We start from the raw sequence: 18944 nt of genomic DNA on the forward strand, positions 1-18944 counted from the left end.
CCTCAAGTTACCTACCAGCTTCAGATTTCTCTCCCTCTAACGCGGCAAGCGTGAACGTCTCACGCGACCATGGCCGAAACCCTTGTTACGCGTAAACGGAACATTCAAAGTAGAACAAAGGTGAAAACTGGATGCACAACCTGCAGGTCAGTCTCAGCCCGGGCCACTGATCTACCCCCCAAGATTAAGGCTTTACGTAGATCCACAGTGATTGTGCTCACTCAGCAATAGAATACGAAAGGTCAAATGCGACGAGGGCAAGCCATTCTGCCTGAAATGTGTCAACACTGGCCGTGCCTGCGACGGCTACGAGTCTCCCTTTCGACTTGTTACGAGTCAATCCACTTACAACTCTCATACTGGTAGCATGAAGCCAAGTGCAGGCTCACTTGTCACCCGGCACACCGTGATCGAGATCTCCCCCAAGGACAGCGATCTCCTAAGCCGTTACTTCTCAACCAAGACCATATTCAACGTCAAGCTGGGTTGCGATGAAGAGGCCAGGCAAGTTCTCCAAGCTAGCCTGACCGACCCGCTGATACAACACGCGGTTTCGTCCCTTCGAGCTCTCCGGGAACATCTCGAGGCTTCCGGAGATCTTCCGATGTCTCTCGGGCAGCGACATTCGAGCTATGGCTCTGACTACGGCCTGCAGCAATATTGCATGGCCCTAGGGGGTCTCGCCTCCAGCCTGTCGTCTCCAGGATCCAACGGGCTGAAGTCGGCATTACTTTGTTGTCAGATCTTCATAAGTATTGAGCAAGTTCGATGGAATTTCACTGCCATGGCCAGGCATATGATCCAAGGACTCAGCATTATGCATGAGTACCGGGCAAGGCCAACCTTTGCTGGAAAAAGATTAGTGCCGGCGCATCATAGTCAGCTACCCTTGCTGGATGTCTTTATCATCAAGATGTTCGCTGCGCCATGCAAGTTTGCGGAGCCCCCAGCAGCGGTCGATAGAAGCAGAGCGGCGGTGTCTGGGGCTTTAACGCCGCCCCATCAACAAACTATAGAATCCCGCAGTATTCGCGCGATTGCACCTGACATGCGAACAGAGCTTACAAGGCTCGCTACGTCGACGCTTGAATTTCTCGGCAGAGTATCGCATGTGGCATCACCAGGAGAGGGCATTCGACTACTATCCGAAAAGGCATCTCTGCTAAAATCCTTGGGGTCATGGCTTAATGATCTTGAACTTGTCTATAAGGACAGTGGAAGTCCTGGCTCTGAGCCTCTTTCCGTCTCTTTCTTGCGCTTCTTCCACCAGGCCTTGAAAGTTATTCTCTTAGGGACACTGGACTCCTCACTGGATCTTGATAGCGAGCTGCGGACTGAAAATGATCGATTGCAGGGTATAGCTGACAACATAGATGGAAGAGTAAAGGCTTATGGAGGGTTCAAGAGGACTGGGAAGGGTCAAGGGGAGCTATTTAATGTACGCTGATGTATTTTTTTGGCGAAGCGACCTTTCTAAGCCACGCATCTAACTTCTGTTTTTTTTACGATCAACTAAGAGTAAATTGGAGCGGAGCATTATTGCCCTTCGTTTCTGAAACCATCTCTACAATTAATGCCCTATTGACGTGCAGCAGCCGCAGCCGCAGCCTCTTTATCAGCGGCCAGCAGTTTCTGTATGGCGGGTCTATTGATGCAGCGATCCCACCATGCACACACAGCTTTCCGACTGAAGATGACATTCGTATACCCGCACGCAAAGAGTCTCTGAACCACTGGGATATAGTAGATATCCACAAGAGTAAAGTCGTTTCCGGCCATGTAGTCGCGGTTTTGCAAGAGTCCTTCTGCCACGTCGAAAAACGCCTCTACTGCACGCAGTGCACCCTCGACGACGGCCTCATCAGGAGGTAGTCCTATAAACCGTTTCGCAAACTTTTCAAATGCGATCTTTCCTGCAGGTTCTGCGAAGTTGACCATCTCCACCGATTGTGCCTGGTCAAACAGGGCCACAGCCTCAGGATCCGACTCTGGAGGCAGAAGCGGGAGCGAGTACTTTTTGGCGAGATATTTGCAGATTGCACGGCTCTCAAAGAGGGTGAAGCCATTGGGAAAAGTGACGACAGGGACTTTGCCCCATGGGTGGCGCTTCATGTGCTCCTCAGACTGAGTTGCAGTGGTGTTAGTGAGCTGCAATGGCAGAGGACAATATCATTTACGTACCTTTTGTTCCCTCTTTGCCAAGTTGACAAGCATGAGTTCATAGTCAGTGAAACCACCCTCGGCGAGAGTTAGGCGGACACGGTCCGTGTTGGTCGAGCCACGGGCGCCATACAGAGTAAAAGCCGGCATTTTGGAGCGGTGCAACAGCGTCGACGCGAACCTGGGACTGTTGGTGATGAACCTCGACATGTGAAGATATAGAACTAGTTTGGATTTTCAGAGAGACTGGGTACGTCTATTGATATTTAAAGTCGACCGAGACAATAAGGCTGGGCCTCGGATTTGCTTCATAGGAGACCACCCCAGCGTCGGAACGAGTTCATCACCGCAATGTGGAGTATAAAGCCCACCATGCTGCTGCTTGAATAGTACCTCTGATTGGTCGGGTCGCTCTCACAACCCAATCGAGCTAGCGCCAGACAGCTAGTCCTCATCCCGGATCGGTAGTTGAGGCATTGCTTGAAGTCCCCTTGTGGGCGACAATCTCCGTTTTCAGCTTGCACAAGCCGATGGTTGGTTGATGTACGGGGTCCAATGTCACCGGTCTTTGCATTTGATGACAAATTGATGGATAGCCTTATTCTCGTTGTTATTCGGCCTTCGCTTCTCGGGTCCGGGGTTTTCGCTCTCAAGGCCGAGACCCACGTCCGGCATCCGTTTACAGAATGCTGACCGAACAAACCAATCAAGGACGATCTGGGGTATCAGCCTCAAAACCCGACCGATTGAGCGCCCAGGGCATCTCATAAGGTATTTATTCATCCTTTCGTTGTTGTCAGTAGCCCTTCTCGTCCGTCATCACAGTTAAATAAACGCTGCAACCTTCGCCCTTTTGCTACCCAGTTCTTCCACCTCCTCATCAGCTCAGGCATACAAATACTCAACGCTACCTCTCATCATCAAATACCATGCATTTCCTCCTCCTTGGCGCAACTGGGCGCACCGGCAAGCACGTCGTCTCTGAGTTACTCTCTCAAGGTCATACAGCGGTAGCCCTCGTTCGTACCGCTGGCAGCCTCGCCCCCCGTCCTGGCCTCACCGTCGTCACTGGATCCCCGCTATCAAAGCCGGACATACAAAAAGCTCTCTGTGCGGCGCCTTCTCTCACCCCTTCTGCTGCCATCGTCACCTTGAACACGGTCCGCAAGTCCGATAGCCCTTTTGCACCCCAGCTTTCACCGCCTCGTTTTCTGTCCGACTCTTGTGCCAATGCCTGCGAGGTTCTAGAAAAAGCGGGCATCTACCGCATTGTAGTCATGTCGACAGCAGGCGTCGGAGACTCGTGGGCCAACCTGCCGTGGCTTTCCAAGGCATTCATGGGGTGGACCAACATAAAGTACGCCCTCGAGGACCACGGTCTCGTTGACAAGGAGATTCGATCGACAAAGATGGACTGGACTCTTGTGAGGGCTGTGAGGCTGGAGTTTGACAATCCGAAGAAGAAGACCGACACTAAGAAGGACGTGCAAACGCTAGGTAGCGATGGTGTTGGAATGGGCATGGCCGACAGCGTGAGCGTTGCTAGTGCGGCGAGGTTCTTGGTCAAGATTGCAGTCGAGGGACTCTTTAGCAAAAGCGCAGTGGTTATTAGGGATTAATACCGGAGAGAAGTTTGTGGAGGTTAACGAATCTTAGGGAATGGCTATAATAGGGGAAAGCTAGACGATATATCAGTCGGCACAAGGGGGTTAGGCATCGGCTCAACGGAGGCTTAGCCTGGAAATCAGCCAAGATGCCTAGCGATAATAATAGGTTCAAGACATCTAATAGTATTGCGTGGGCCCATCAATCCTTGCGAGTGACTGTCCACTCTCACCATGACGTTTAGTGACTCAATGACGAGAGTGTCTAATAGAGCAGCGTCCTGCTTCTCTTGGATTGCCCGTCGACGACATCTTTGTACCACTTCTCTAGCCCTTGATCCCAACCTGATCTTCTAAGTTGCAAAACGGAAGTCGAGTCTATGTAGTAAATGAGCAAGGGAAATCTTAGCGGAATCATTGGTCAGCACTCACCTCTTGTTACCCTCGTCCGTTGTGGTCGTCCTGTAATGATGCTGCTCTTCTACAGTCATGGCGTCCCACTTCTTTGCCTTCCGGTTGTTCCTCCAACTGTAGTAGAAGTAGGTTCCCGGGTATTGAATGAGCTACAAAAAGGGTGAGCGTCTGTGAATGCGAGAGGAGCATAGCAAGAGGGACGTTATACTTACACACATCCAAATACAAATGACCAGGAGGCCCTTGTTTGCTTTGAAGTATCGTGGGGCATCGTCGGGTTGATAGACTGTGAACTTAGCACTTGGCCTTTTGACCGATGGGATATTGACTCACTGTTTGCTCCAATCATTCCACTGACTTGTACGAACATGTTATACAGACTAGGTACGGTTCAGTTAGCAGGAATGATACGCAGGTAAGAAAGTTTGCTTACGAGGCGGAAACCGTTCTGTTCTGGACGGATCCTGCATTCCGACTTGTCCATGCAACCTGAATGGGGTGGGTGCTAGAGCAGGTTAGCACGAGTCCTCTTTGTTCGGGCCTCTTACTCACTATGGGAATGACAGGAGAACAGTTGCAATGGCAAAGTACGCCCACGGACTGATGGGGTTGGGAAGAGCAATAAGTGCAACGAAGCAAGGCAGTAGCCAGAAATCCTCTGCCATGGCCACGAAACTTCTGTTGTTGACCAGCTCACTGAAGGCCGTGATGAGAAGCATGGTTATGCAGGAGCCGACAATGTTGGGTATCTTAAGAAGGTTGCTCTGGATGACGGAGAATCCAAGACCTCGGAAGGCAAGAGTCAGGTACTGGTCGACGGGATATTTGGGGAGGCCGAATAGCAGGCCAAGGGCGTAGAGTGGCCACATGTCGTAGTCCTTGGCACATTCCCAGATTTGACGGACTGAGAGACCTTGTCGGTTGTACATTCCACCCTTTTGAGGGTCATCTCGGATGACTGATGAAGTCAGCAATAGCCAGCAATGAAAGCTTGTGGGGGACGGACCTGAGTTGACAATAATCTTTTCTTCCTTTTCGGTAAAGTATCCCTTCTTATTCCACCAACTTTTGGTCTTGGCCGGGCACTGGGGCATGAGGAAGAAGGAAGCAACGCCAACGCAGACTGGTAGTGTTAGAATCTTGTAGTTAGGTTTAGGATTTTGACTCACAAGTGAAAGCGCCTTCAAGAAGGAACAGCCATCTCCAACCAGCGTATCCGAGAATGCCACGCATCGACAGCATACCTACGGCAGCGAATCCAACCCCGATGTCGACTGTATATTGATGAGCTTGCGATCTTTTATCCGCAGTAGAATAGGCTTACCAAGCTGGGAAGACATCCAGAACCAAGCCAGCCGAATTGGGAGCTATTGGGGTCAGTTACAACTGGTGAGGGGTTCGGAACTGATGAGTTACTCACTCGTTTGCCGGTATACCAGTAACTCAGGTACAGAATCGTGTCCCTGGGTCCTGTCAATGATGCGCCTCTTTCATCAAGCAAGCGAGACCTACGGAATGAATCCACCTTGGAATGTGGCACTGGACAGATGGTTAACAAGGCCCGACTGATGATGCCAGGGCTACTCACATCAGATATCGAGTTGCGAGGAATGACGCCCGACCGCTAAGGAAGAACTGCATGGCAGAAACGAGACTAAAAAGACAAATCTGAATGGGAATCCACAGATCCGGACCGATACTAGAATCAGAGTCAGCAAAGCCATCACCATGAACACCACAAGGTCGCTAACCGCTTAGATATGAGCTGAGATGGAAGTTCAGCCACAAGGAATCCAACTCGGGAGATGGTTTGACCAATGTTCTATCAGTCAGTCAGTAGAAAACACTTGCATGGTCGACGATGCGACTCACATAATCGGCACGATCGATGCCTAGATCGTCAAGCATATTATCCGAGACGGCGTTGGAGATGTTGTTGCGATCAATATTCAAGGCCGAAAACATGACACAAACCCAGACCTAGAGAGTCAACAAGATGACCATTATAGACCCCAAAGCACTTACCATGATCTTCCAATCAACCTTGTGTCGCACGGCATTCTCTTCCTTCCAAGTCCACCGAAAGTTGGGATCGAAAGCGCTCCAATTCTCCCATTGCGGGTGAATGTATAGCTGCTTGTACTCCTCCAAGTTCTCCGAATCCCAGATACTTGGCTGCGTCGCAATCTTGATCCCGTTAGCTTCCGGTTCTACATCAATGTCGAGAGAAGGCTGATCAATACCGAATCGGGATCGTACTCGTCGGCCTTGGGACCCTTCCGGATTCTCAGAAAGCGCAGAACGGCATCACCAAGAGCGCCTTCCATGCGCTGGTTCTCTTGGGAGGCCAAGGCTGGGGCAGTGGGAGCCAAGGCGCCATAGGTGGCGGTAGGCCTTTTCTGGGACTCTAGACTGCCATGTTCGGATGGTGTATCGGACTCGGCAGGCGAGGGTGTGATGGCTGATTGCTTGGCAGTCATCCTGTCGGTATCCTCGAAAGAGCGATACTGTCAATGGTATTATTGAACTGCCCGACCAGCCGAGTGCAAACTGTGACTTTTCAGTGATCAAACGAACTCTTGATAGAACGGCCCAAGTATTTAAATACGGACCGATCGCTGAACTGTCATCAGGGGCCCAGCGAGATATTCCCGAATGTGACCCCCAACTCGGACGAAGCAGCTTCACTTCTCAGTGGATTCCACTCCACAGCGGCCCATGGCGACATCAAACTTGCCTATGTAGGAAACTAGTAGGCAACTCCCCGACAGACAGGCCAGTGCTCCGAGGAGATCCATGTTTACTATGCAGCGGCGACCCTGTGTTGAGGGGTCGTACGCCACTCGAGTTTCGGTTTGCGCCATTGATTCACCATTTTGCTATCAAATGTCGTGCTCGAGAGAGACGATTTCATTGCTTGGAGATCGTCAAGACCCGTTTATCTGGAAAATACTACGTAAAGGTGGCCCGTAAATCTGGCTCGTGCACCTAGTCACAGCATAGATGGATACCAGTGAAAAGGGCTATCAGTTCTCTTGACAAGGAAGCGAAGCAAACTTTGGTCATGTCCATGGATCGTTGCCCGAACGGCGGGTCCTATCCACTTGTTGGGCCTTTTCTAGAACATGTTCGCGGCGAATAGGGGCGATGCTTTTGAGATTTTTTCCGCGGAGGCTAAATTTTCAAATACGTAATGTTACATGCAAGTCATCGTAAGTCCTAGATTAAGTGGACGAACCATGTAGTATCCGTTGGTACCTGGTTCGGGGAGTTCGCTGAATGTGGAACGATCAAGGATTGTACTGACTCGAGCGAGATATTATGTTTTCTGATATAGTTAAAGCCCGGCCCTTGATGGGGATACCTGAGCCAGAAGACCGTACTGACTCAAGCCAAGAGCTACAAGCCCACCGAATCGAGACTCTTTTGGTGATAGGCGATGAGGCCTATTATTCTAGGCTTATGGAACTCTCAAGTAGCACTAAGGATCACTCTATAAGCGCCACTTCCTTTCTCTATGATCATATTGTTGTTTCATTCATGAAAGCGTGTCATTGAAAGTCGTAAACGCGGGTTGAAAATGCCGCCCAGATCTAGCTCTCAAGCCCACACACGGGAAGGGTACCTCGCCAAGCTCATATATCTCTTGACTTCGAGACCTCTCTTTAACAAGGGAGAGTCACTACTCAGCCTCTGGCTTGCGAGCATAAACATAACGAACCCTCATGTATCCGTGAACCTTGCGGTTTCGCAGGTACTTGCGCATCTCCATGAGGAAAACCTGATAGTCATCCTCGCCCCATTGCAAGATATTGTTCCACAAGAGAAGCGTGTAACCTAATAATTATTCGCATATGCGGTCAAATGGGTCAAAGGTCAACTCACCTTCAAGATCATTCTCAAGTGTGGCCTTGACAAAGTTGCCAATCTCGGCCATGCGGGGATCCTTGGCCCAGCCACCAACGGGGAACTACCATGACGGTTAGACAACCATCAGTGATGAATACAGAGAAAAGATGGGAATCGTACCTTGTAGTCCACACTCGTCATTTCGGTGAAACCAGCTGCCTTCAGGCCCTTCTCTTGGAGGTCTTCCTTCTGGACATAAAATGCATTCCCTAGCTTCTTTCCTCCTTCGGCGTAAAGCTTTGCCCAAGTCTTCAAGACGGGCGCCAGTTCAGTCGTTCCGTCGTCACTAAGAATCTCAACGTCGGCTTCGGCAGTCTGGATCCATCCACCCGGGACGCAACAGCGGTATGCCTCCTTGAAGAGGGCAGTCCAGTCGCGAATAGCTCCAAAGAGATAGCGGATATGAATGAAATCAAAGGTATTATCGGCCCAAGTCCAGGTGAGAGTTGCATCGTCGATCTCGAACTTGACATTGGGTGGGATCCAAGTGGGCTGAATAGGCGAGAGGTCAGATCCAATTACTTCGGCGTTGGGGTACTCGTCTGCAAAGTCGCTGTGCAATGTGAGTTGACTAGTCAGATAATTCTTGTAGGATGAGGCTCATACATAGCCCAAATACCTAGGATAAAGATTAGTCCTGCTCGTAATTCAGCCAAGAAGAGGTCATACCAGTTCCAGTGCCCACATCGAGCACTTTCTATCACGGTGTGTGAGCGATTATAGCCTCACTACTTCAGTGAAAACTTACCTGAACATCAGGCTTGATAGGAGCAAGGAATAGCTTGCCCTCGAGCAGCAAAGTCAGAGATTGATGGCTGCCAAGGTTCGTCAGCAGGTAGCCCATGATGAGCCAGATTCAACTTACTTAATATCGATAGACTCGGATTGCTGCTCATCATTGGGCGTAAAATACTCCGTGGGATGTCTATCACTGTGGTACGTCCGGCCTTGAAACTTGCGATATTCGAGGATGCTGCTGGTGATGGAGGCAGTGGAGCTCTCCCTACATCTTTTCAGCGAATTTCACAGAAGTCTTGGTTCACTCTTACGCATCATCACCAAGAGCGGAGTCACCATCATCATCATCCTAAAAGATGATAGTCAATATCATGACATGGCATGGACACAGTTGTCAAGAGGCTACCTGAGGATCCGGCCCAGGAACGAGCTCCTGCTGGGCCTGGACAGCGGGGCCAGGCCCGGACCGACCCGCAGCGGCGGACGGCGAAGTAGGAGGCGATGCAACGGGAGCAGGCGGGTCAGGCATTGTCACAAGTAAGACGATACGTCAAGAACAGAGTCGCAGAAGAGACGTTGGTTCGACGTAAATCACGCAGAGAGTTTGCAGAAGAGGGGTTCCTGTGAGGGGCGATTCCACCCTCATCCGATGCCTCCCTCTCGCTTCCCTCTCGCACCGCTATCTTCATAGCCAAGATGAGTTTGTGGAGTCGCTAATGGGACTGTTGACTGTTATTGGAGTTGAGGCCGTGAATGGTTACATTATGCATCTCGCTAATCCATGGTCGCGCATTACGCATGTGGCTTACTGGCTTATGCAAGGAACAGGGATTGACGGGTTATCGGTGCCGGAGTGAATAAATATTTATGAATGAGCATTGTGAGGTTTTGTCTTCTTTTCTGCTACCGAAGGGATCATATCAATCCGAAATCCAGCTGTCCCGTATTCTAAGGCTGAGTATCGACGGCAACCACCTTGGCACCCTCCGTCTTCGTGTCATTGACAGGCTTTGCAAGAGCACCACCTGTAGAGACATAAAGCACATCCCTGTCCCGTCTTCCACGTCCAAACGCCACTGCCGTGGACCCTGCAACGGTCATCTCGCCGACTCCTCCAGCCACGATCTTCCACTTCCGGGTAGCGCCGTTCACAAAAACAACCGAGTTGTCAAAGTTGCTAGCGCCGTAAAGGTTGCCCTTTGTATCCAAAGCAAAGTCGTCGAGGAAAGTCAAGCCACTGGACAGGTTGACGAAAAGCTCGGGCTTGGCGCCCTTTACGGGGTAGCCCGCAGGGGTGATGAGGATGCGGTAGACAGCGACCTTGTACGAGTTGTCAAAGTAGAGGTATCCGTCGTGAATCTGGATACCGTTGACTCCAATTGGGAGACCAGCGCCTTTAATAGGGGCCATCTGCGGGAAGACAAAGGCTGAGGTATCAAACTTGCCCGAGGCCAAGTCGAGGCGGCCAACCAAGCCATTGGCAGAATCAGCCACGAGAACAGCATCAGATCTGTGAGGAATTGCCGCGACACCGTTGAGAAATTCACTCTTCTTGTCCATGTCGCTGATCTTCTTGGCCTTGACCTTGGAGCCGTAATGGGAAGTCTGGAACTCAATTGACCAGGCACTGAAAGTACCAGTGATGGGAACACCGAGACCGGTCGAGTTGCTACCAACAAAGATAAACTTCTCAGCCCTTGAGCGATAAGATGGAACCTCAGTGATGCCGTAGATGCTCTGAATGGCAGGAATTGACACGAGCTCCTCGAGGGAGTTTTCGCAGTCGGAAGGATCCCGAATGGTGTAGATGTTGGCAGAGGGCCACATCTGAGTTGCCAGAAGATCCCCGTTAGGGCGTACGGCGATGTTCTCGAGCCATGTTCCAAGCGGGAGCTGGCCGAGAGTCTTTGCAGGCAAGGACTTGGAAAGTGCCACGGCTGGCAGGGCCAGAGTGGTGAAGAGGAGCGAGAACATGGTGACGAGTCGGGGAGGTAAGAGGAAGATTGCAGGAAAGATCGTTGATGGAGAGCAGAAAAGGTCTACTATGGTCGGCTGTTCCTGACATTTTATACGCAATAATTCTCTATTACAGATCTCAAGTCAAGCTTTCTAAGCCAAGCCACCGCTCAAGGATGTAACCCCAGTTAATGCAGCTACTCGAGCTGCCGCATCACTCTTGGCAACGGGATAGGATCGACGCCTGTACCTAATGCAGGTCGAATGGATTGACCAGGATGTAAGCTATTGCTCAATTAAAGATCATCGCTGAGAAACATCATTCTGATGCAAGTATTTGAGATAGTTAATAAGTCAACCGTTGATAATGTGTTGGTAAGCTCAACGCCTATTTAGTCATTTTCTGTGGGGTCGTCTGTCAGCGTTCTAGAACTCCTTGCAGGGCTGATAGGGAAAACGCCCTTGATTGATAAGGACCATGTGGTCTCCATCGCGAGTTTCATGAGATCCCTAAGGTGCATTGGTTTCTCCTTGAGTGTGTAAATTGTCATGTTTACTACACTTGATGTGTTCGATACCTCGGATTACCGCCAAAAGAATTCCTTCTGCAAGCGAAACAACACACCTCTTCCACTACAGGCCACCATCATGTGTGCCACTCTTCATCGTCTAACGCCTCTTGCTGCTTCTTACGAAGGAAAAAGGCGGCATCGAATCTATTTCTCTCCCCTCTTCCGTATGGTACTCAATGGCCCCCTCTACAGTAGTCTTAATAGTATATTTGATCAAATCAAAGTCCAGATCGAACAGATATCGAACTACACTAGGCAAACCACCTAGTAAAAAAAAAATCAGAAAGGCGCACACGTATCAAATAGTGAAGAAACTTACAAAGATGTACGTCGGTCAGTGAATGTTGGAGCTCACCTAGGTAGCCCTGGTCGACAGCAAACACCTCAGATATTCGCTGCCGCCAGAATCCCCACAGGAAATGCTCAAAAGCTTCAGCCGAAGGAGACAGACTTGATATCTCCCTTTCAAACTCCACTATGAGCTCTTCAAAAAGTTCCTCGATGCCGTCACCGGCGGTCTGGTATTCATCTTGATCGAAGAGGACCCATTCGCGAATATCGTAACCTGCACTCTGTCTCCAGTGATGAGGTTTCAGGTGCCACGGCGAGGGCTCAGCGAAACTTGGACCTATCCAGCTTGAGATGCCGAGTTCACAGCACGTGTGTGTCATGTCAAGGGCTTTGAACGTCAGGAATTGGACGTAGTCCATAAAAAGCTCGACCCGCTCATCTTTCGTTCCGGCATTTCCTTGCTGGTAGATGAAGACTTTGCGCCAAAACCTGGCTATCATTCCAAGAAAGGAATCATCACGGCCGTATACAAATGGGGGAGGGCAATCCGCCCACGTTTTCAGAAGTGATATGAGTGCAGAGCAACCCCGGCCACCCCGAGTGCATAGGCAAGAGCATTCATCCCTGACGTTTGCTTTGGACAGGTATTGAGCTGCATCTTCCAGAAGGAACATTTCCTCTCTCATTTCACTCGGATAATTTTCGAGTAATGCAACACCGATGAGGACCCCAAGGTAGTGCCAGCCAGTGGCAAATATGTTTATGCCTATGCACTCCGGATCCTCTGCCTCCTGGTCAAGGAAGCCTTGGACTCGAAGCCATTCCAGAAGCGCATGAAAGCTTGTCCGATCCTCGTCGGGAAGAGGACTCAAAAGTGAAGCTCCGTCGCGATTCCAAATGCTGTGAACCATGATTGGAGTGAGTCCAATTTCATTGCGTACCATGTGGTCCCGAAAGCCTTGTTGGAATAGGATAGGAAACTCGTAAATAGAGAAGATCCGACAATGGTAGATGGATGCATAACTTGCATCTAAATCAAGAGCCTTTGGAACTTGTACACCAGCCTCCTTCAAGGCCCTGCACAGCGAGGGGGCGTCGCTGTCGACAAGGTGAGGTGGGTCCGGGTATCCCAATTTACCAAGCCTCCTCTGTACTAACGCGACGAGAGCTTTCCTTCTCTCGGCAAGACGGTAGGCAATTAGAGACGCAACGCTTTTTGTCATTCTCCTTCTTTGGGGTCTCGAGCGACGTCTACCGAGGCCGGGGTCGCAACCTGCTCTCAGGAGCCCATCTACCGATCCAAGGCAAGAGTGATAGACGGCCCAGTCGAATGGAGTGAGATCGTTTTCGAAGTTCGTAGGACATCCATCATCCAGATGGACCCAAGCCTCGGTACCTAGAAGCCTTTGCAGTCCTGGCGGCCACGTTATTGCCAACTGTAGCGTAGTAAACCCATGCACCTTTCGGGTTACCGAGCGCGGGTCTTGTGAAATGCACCCCTCCAGATCGACAAGAGACCTCGACATAATCGCACGTCCTATTGGGGTAACTTCGGCGGCTATTTGAATTAGAGGATTATGATCACCGAAGGGCTTTTGTCATTGACTCACCAGCCATGAGAACAGGCAACACACTGGATGCTGAGCGGTAGTCACAAGGGGCAATATGCAGGAAAGACTCGACAACGTCGACAGGGTTGACCTCAAACATGCTCACTAGCCATTCAATAAATTGCTTCTTTCTCGAACGTATGCTGTTATCGATTGAGCCGTAGTTTTCAAGAAGTCTTTTAACTTCGCTGGAACCAGAACAGATGTCAGCTCAGGAGATCACACTTGGTGTTTTGGGGCGAACCAGGATACAAGTAGGCTTACACTTTGAAATTATAGTCTTGAATGGCAGTCAAGAGGGTTTTGAGCACTTTCATGGTCGTTCTGAAAACCAAGTCGGCCTCACACAGGTGATCGAGAAAGATGGATGTACCGTCCCTTCCCGAGTCCCCCAACATGGCAACAAACAGCTATATTCCAGTCATCACTCGTACTCCCTCCCACAAGATATCATATTACTGACCTCTGAGTGACTCATGTCGCGTTCGGACCGATCACTTGGGGAAGAGTGTCCGTCTCTGTACAGCGCCAAGATCTTGCGCTGAGCTGACTCTAGTGGTTCGATCATCATCAGTTCCCCGTTTAGACAATCCCCATAGAGATTTTCCCAGACTTTAAATATAGGGCTATCCATCTCTGAGACAATATTGTGATACTGGATCGACATGCCAAGACCATTCGTCCCCCTTTTGAACTGGAGAGAGGCCATCGTCACTTGGGCACAGAACCACGCGAGTCTGAGAGGAAAGCTGGCTGTGATTGCTTGCTCTGACTTCCTTCTAATGCCGTAAAACACACAGTCTCGACGGTGCTTCAGTTGCTTCTGCTCGAACTGGAACCCAATGCTTCCGAAGCTAAACGAGTACTTGAGGTCGTTGTTCTTTTGCACACAGTCACAGGCTGACGAGGTGGCCTTGGAAGCGACCACTACAGGGCGGGAAATTGAAGTAGGAAGGTGCTGATGGTTTTCGTCGGGGATGGGTTGAACATGAATACCCTGGAATCAAGGTTAGCACACAACGGTGTCTGCATAAGCTCATCGCAATTCGCGGTACCGTTTGCTCGGCCAAGGACGCGTGCAAGTTGTTCCTTGTCAGCATCTCTTCGGTTCTTTGCTTTTGTGCAAGTTGAGAACCTATTCTCTGCGTTTCAGTCTGAATGAGTGTAAGCTTTGCCATCATGGCTTGGCTGACATCCCGAATCATCCACTGAGTTTCTCGAGTAGCTTCCGTAGTACTTAAAAGGTCATCACTGAGCCGTACTGAGCTCTGCTGAACCTTATCTTGTAGTTCTTGTAGAGCTGTGCTTTGAGCTTGGGATTCTGCTTCCATTGAAGTCCCGAGAGTTCCAAGCTTCTCTCCCCAAGCAATGGTTTGTTTTCTAAAGCTTATCAGTGCCAAACTACCATTGGATCTCAATGGAGGACGCACAAGGACGATGTGCTAATAGCCAAGTTCAGACTGCCAAGAAGGTTTTGCAAAGAGTATCGAAGTGACCTCAATGTGCCCTCACGGAAGGGATAGGCAAGCGACCGGCCCATTTCCACAACCTTGGCTTTCGATTTGGAGCATGTAGGGTCCCCAGGACCCCGCAACTGAGAAGAAGCATCTGCAGCTCCTGGAGTTTGTCTCGGCTTTGAAGTAAACATTGATGAATCCCAGTGAGCTCGGAGCTTTGATCGGTAGATAGTACATCATGTAGGGAGTAAAAGATGGGGAGCAATGCACGGACTGTGCTCAAACCGTCGGCGATGTCTTGGTTTCGCCCTTGAAGGGATGTGAGGTAGTTGACTAGGCCCTTGCAGACCTCGATCCCCAGTGAAGCAATTCCCACGGCAGTTCCCGCCACTGACAGGGGATCTGACATGGCGATGCGGGTGAAAGAAGCATCAAGTTTTGTCCAGGGACAAGATCGTCTAGGACAGTAGGGGTATTTCTAAATCTGTGACATAAATGGCCGCACGGTGAAGCAAGGCGCATTTCTGCCCTCGGCTATGTTTTTAGGCATCAATGAGCGGATAATGCAAGGCACTCTTGGTGACGTTCCTTTTGCCGGAGCGGTGAGTTGCAAGAAACTGCACTTTGCCAGCCTGCTTTTCAGCTCCAACGCGACAACCAATGACATGGCTATACCCTTGTCAACGACCGGGTTGCGGGGGAGGGGAAAGAAAAAAGAGACAATATCTCAAGTTCGCAGAAGCAGTTCGCCATCTTCAGGCCAGGCTGCGCTGCATGCCGATCTTGCAGGGAAAGCCGAACAAGCCACAATCAAAGAGCCAAGCTGTTTGCTAACCAGCGGCTTGCGTTGATTGGCGCAACCGTGAATGCACAGAAAATCATGGCCTCCTTGAAAACTGATTGGGTACAAGAGGCGACGAGGCTTGGTGACGACTGGGGTTTCACAACAAATGTGCATCAAACAGCAGTCTCTGTATCGCCCGCCTTTCGTTTTTCTCTCCAGTTCGCGCTTCTTTGGACCAACTAATCGAGTTTCTTGATACCTTACCAAGGAGGCATTTTGTCGTGTTTGGGAGGTCGGTGAGGCCAGTTCTTTCATGTCTCCCAACTGACCAGCCACCATGGACGACCCTAATGCTGTGGCCAGCACAATACGCCAACATTACGAACGATGGATGGCCGTCGCCAATCGAACACAGCCACGAGAAACTGACGCGAGACAAGCGCGTCTTGAACGTCTCGAAGATTTGGTCACGAGTCAGCTCAAGTTTACGCGCGCTGACACTCAAGGCAACGCCAACGCGAAGCCGATCAAGCTGCTGATTCTCGAACAAGCGAAGCTGGAACAGGAGATCGAAGAGGAGAAAGAAGCCCACGCGAAGGAGCTCCAAGCTGCCAATGAGCAGCTACTCAGCGCCTTGCATGGCATCTCCCCTTTGCCGACCTCCGGACGTCCACGCTACCAACCGCGCTTGATCGTATCCAGGCCGAAACACCAACAAGCGAAGACTCCCTATTGAACCCCAACGCCCGCGGCGCCGATCGTGATACTAGCCAGGCACAGCATGGAAGCACCGTGCTTGGCGATGACAGCCGTTCTGCACCGAACCTCGAACTCGATCCTCAGATAAGCCAGACTCATGGGCGAGAACCTGCCATCCACCGATCGCGTCATTCACATCCCCCACAGCCAAACCATTCATCCACACACAAAAGACTCCCAAATTCGTCCGCGCCGCCGATCCCTCACCCAAAGCGTTCTCGACTCGAGGAAAACCCCCCATCCTTGACACCCGGCCGGTCGATCGAGTTCCGCGAAATCTTCCAAAATGGCATGGATGCTGTCAAGTACAAAATCGTAGAAATCCCTTACGATACGGGACACTGGTACATTTTGGAGTGTAAGGACTGCGACAAGATATTCACGGCCAATCCCCCCTCAGCGAAGCCGAGTTACATATCAACATCGAACATCTTGCCCACGCTTCCACAACACCTGAACTCACCATCCAGAGGTTCGGCACTCGCGTGTTGCACTGTACCGCGGAGCTAGCCCGGAGCAACAACAATGCTTGCAAGAGGGTGCCAGGAGTTGTCAACTCGGCTGGCCCACAGACCACTTCTCAACCCACAAGAACCCCCTCTCGCGGCAGGCCCAAGAAAAAGGCCAAAATGAAGCCGTACCAGTGGGAATCGCCCAAAAGCTACAACGAGCTCAAACCAGAAGTCCTGAACCCACAACCGGGCGACATTTTTGCCTGCTGGCAAAGGCCCAAGGGCTTCTACCCCGTCATGATTGTTCCCTGGGGGCGTTTTGAGCGCTTCGACTTTGTCCACACCCTCCAACACACGGGTCTTGATGAGGAGATCCCCGACTGCTACGCTCAAGCCCAAAAGGCCGATACGAGACCCCGACCGTGGGCAGAGGGTTACGAGAACCATGGGTTGCGGGCCCACAAACGCATGTATCCCGTCCTCTTCTTCGACAAGGTCAACTTTCCGAGAGGGTGCTCTGTAGGCTGGGTTCCACTTCACGACTTGAAAGTGTTCGACGAGAATTGTCCTCACACTCTACTCAAGGAGCTGGTTAAAGATTATCTGGAGTATCAGGCTGAGTGTGACGCGGAGGCAGCGGAAAAGGCAAAACGTAACCGCATCAGACACTTGACAAATTGTGGTCCAATACCGCGCGCTGGACCATCTTGGTAGTGCCATGTTCGAATGGGAGCAAAGCTTCGGCCGCAACCTCCCAGCAAGATAACGAGAAGTGAAAGCAACTGGCGTTGGGGCTCCGCAGTTGAGAGACATAGGGATAAGCCTTATGCAGAAGATAGGAAGGAAGCCAGATGACTGAATAGAAGGCGCAGATGGAGATAGTGTCAATGATTTGACTAGCTCAAATACCAGCTTCTCATTAGACCTGCAGAGTGCATCACTTCTAATTATCCACCGACTACTTCAATGTTTATACCCTTACTCATCTCGCAGGGCCTTTGAGATGGCCTTCATGCCTCCCTCAAGCTCCTCTCGCTTCGGCCAGCCGTATCCAAGTCGGAAGAAGTTATCCGGAAGCTCGAACCAGTGACCAGGGCCAACATAAGTCGCATACTTGGTCAGCAGTCTGTCGTAGAATGCTGCGAATCCACCCTCGGGCTCCTTCTTGATTCTGGGAAAGCAGACAACACCACCTGTGGGCTTGACCCATTCCAGCAGATCCTCGCTCTCGATCCACGACTCAACCATCTGTAGGCGGACCCTCATCTCATCTGTCGTGTCGGCCAGGATCTGCTGTCGCCGAGACAGAACCTGCGTGGCAATCCATTCATTGATGACGCTCCCGCTGATGCTGATCTGCTCCTTGGCCGCTAAGAAGGTCTCTTGGAGGTTCTTGTTGGTGCTGATGAGCCAACCAATCCGGACTCCAGGAATACCGAACGATTTGGACAAGGAGCTCACACTCAGGACGTGGTCGCCCAGGGAGGCAGCCACAGGAAGCTTCTCGCCAAAAGTGATATCACGATACGTCTCGTCCACTAGCAAAAGAACTCCCTTCTCCTTGGTGATGGCTACGAGCCGGTCGAGTGCCTCCCGAGACAGAGTAGAGCCAGTAGGGTTGTGCGGGCAGGTCACGGAGACAAGACGGGTGTTTGGCTTGATGGCAGTCTCGATATCGTCAACATTGGGCTGGAAGCCAGACTCAAAAGTGACATCGATGTACGAGATCTCGCAGCCGACGGCCTTGGGGGTCTCCAGGTTGGTGGCGTAGTTGGGTCGAACAACGACAAGATGGTCACGTCCCGAGGCATCCATGGTAGCCAACTGCGACGTGGTGATAATGAATAAGGCACCGGCGGCGCCCGAGGTGATGAGAACATCATCCGTATTCACCCCAGCATCCTCAGCGATGAGCTTTCGGAGCTCTGTCTCGCCTCGATGCTCATTGTAGAGGAGGGTGAGGTTGGGGATCTTGAGGCCCCATGACTCGATGGTCTGGTCCGTGATGGAGCTCTCTGAAAGATTGAACTTGATCTTGTCGTACCCGTACTCCTCGGGCGACTCGATCTCGATGGGCATGCGCTCGTACTTCATGTTTGCGGTGATGATGGCCTTGATGGAGGTGGGGATGGAAGAGTGAGTTTGAGGTGCTGATTTCACAACAAGAACACATGCTGGCTACGCGGTGCTATTTATCTCTTTTCGCCTCCGGGTTCGAGCTGTCCAATCCGACATGGT

General features: G+C 51.0%; 9 protein-coding genes across 9 annotated transcripts; 3 read left to right on the forward strand and 6 right to left on the reverse strand.

The window, feature by feature from the left end:
• Positions 1–69: 69 nt before the first annotated feature.
• On the forward strand, positions 70–1447 carry MRS44_015142 (uncharacterized protein; the record flags this gene model as incomplete). The annotated part of the gene is made up of 2 exons (XM_046279712.2): positions 70–146; positions 232–1447. 2 exons carry the CDS (start codon positions 70–72, stop codon positions 1445–1447), a joined length of 1293 nt encoding a protein of 430 aa, XP_046126084.1.
• A 131-nt stretch (positions 1448–1578) lies between these two features.
• Positions 1579–2310, reverse strand: MRS44_015143 (uncharacterized protein; the record flags this gene model as incomplete). The annotated part of the gene is made up of 2 exons (XM_046282653.2): positions 1579–2124; positions 2182–2310. 2 exons carry the CDS (start codon positions 2308–2310, stop codon positions 1579–1581), a joined length of 675 nt encoding a protein of 224 aa, XP_046126085.1.
• A 779-nt stretch (positions 2311–3089) lies between these two features.
• MRS44_015144 (uncharacterized protein) lies at positions 3090–3779 on the forward strand (the record flags this gene model as incomplete). The annotated part of the gene is made up of 1 exon (XM_046277566.2): positions 3090–3779. The coding sequence occupies one exon, from the start codon at positions 3090–3092 to the stop codon at positions 3777–3779; it is 690 nt and encodes a 229-aa protein (XP_046126086.1).
• Positions 3780–4117: 338 nt separating this feature from the next.
• Positions 4118–6658, reverse strand: MRS44_015145 (uncharacterized protein; the record flags this gene model as incomplete). The annotated part of the gene is made up of 16 exons (XM_046271617.1): positions 4118–4142; positions 4197–4327; positions 4391–4464; positions 4512–4558; positions 4612–4683; positions 4731–5136; positions 5185–5301; positions 5348–5452; positions 5503–5545; positions 5599–5641; positions 5691–5717; positions 5767–5877; positions 5930–6000; positions 6051–6158; positions 6204–6365; positions 6422–6658. 16 exons carry the CDS (start codon positions 6656–6658, stop codon positions 4118–4120), a joined length of 1779 nt encoding a protein of 592 aa, XP_046126087.1.
• Positions 6659–7860: 1202 nt separating this feature from the next.
• On the reverse strand, positions 7861–9354 carry MRS44_015146 (uncharacterized protein; the record flags this gene model as incomplete). Its single annotated transcript, XM_046273089.2, has 9 exons — positions 7861–8015; positions 8064–8148; positions 8208–8640; positions 8694–8706; positions 8757–8784; positions 8836–8902; positions 8953–9090; positions 9137–9174; positions 9232–9354. The coding sequence occupies 9 exons, from the start codon at positions 9352–9354 to the stop codon at positions 7861–7863; spliced, it is 1080 nt and encodes a 359-aa protein (XP_046126088.1).
• Positions 9355–9773: 419 nt separating this feature from the next.
• MRS44_015147 (uncharacterized protein) lies at positions 9774–10799 on the reverse strand (the record flags this gene model as incomplete). The annotated part of the gene is made up of 1 exon (XM_046272337.2): positions 9774–10799. The coding sequence occupies one exon, from the start codon at positions 10797–10799 to the stop codon at positions 9774–9776; it is 1026 nt and encodes a 341-aa protein (XP_046126089.1).
• Positions 10800–11173: 374 nt separating this feature from the next.
• MRS44_015148 (uncharacterized protein) lies at positions 11174–15120 on the reverse strand (the record flags this gene model as incomplete). Its single annotated transcript, XM_065619086.1, has 8 exons — positions 11174–11337; positions 11709–13202; positions 13255–13397; positions 13519–13664; positions 13718–14251; positions 14310–14634; positions 14685–14926; positions 14986–15120. 8 exons carry the CDS (start codon positions 15118–15120, stop codon positions 11174–11176), a joined length of 3183 nt encoding a protein of 1060 aa, XP_065475158.1.
• Positions 15121–15832: 712 nt separating this feature from the next.
• On the forward strand, positions 15833–17420 carry MRS44_015149 (uncharacterized protein; the record flags this gene model as incomplete). The annotated part of the gene is made up of 3 exons (XM_065619087.1): positions 15833–16163; positions 16220–16598; positions 16655–17420. The coding sequence occupies 3 exons, from the start codon at positions 15833–15835 to the stop codon at positions 17418–17420; spliced, it is 1476 nt and encodes a 491-aa protein (XP_065475159.1).
• Positions 17421–17684: 264 nt separating this feature from the next.
• Positions 17685–18800, reverse strand: MRS44_015150 (uncharacterized protein; the record flags this gene model as incomplete). The annotated part of the gene is made up of 1 exon (XM_046282654.2): positions 17685–18800. One exon carries the CDS (start codon positions 18798–18800, stop codon positions 17685–17687), a length of 1116 nt encoding a protein of 371 aa, XP_046126092.1.
• Between the last annotated feature and the right edge of the window lie 144 nt (positions 18801–18944).

The sequence above is a fragment of the Fusarium solani genome (genome assembly GCF_023522795.1).
Source record: "Fusarium solani strain SB1 chromosome Unknown bctg00000011, whole genome shotgun sequence".
Taxonomy (NCBI): Eukaryota; Fungi; Ascomycota; class Sordariomycetes; order Hypocreales; family Nectriaceae; genus Fusarium; species Fusarium solani.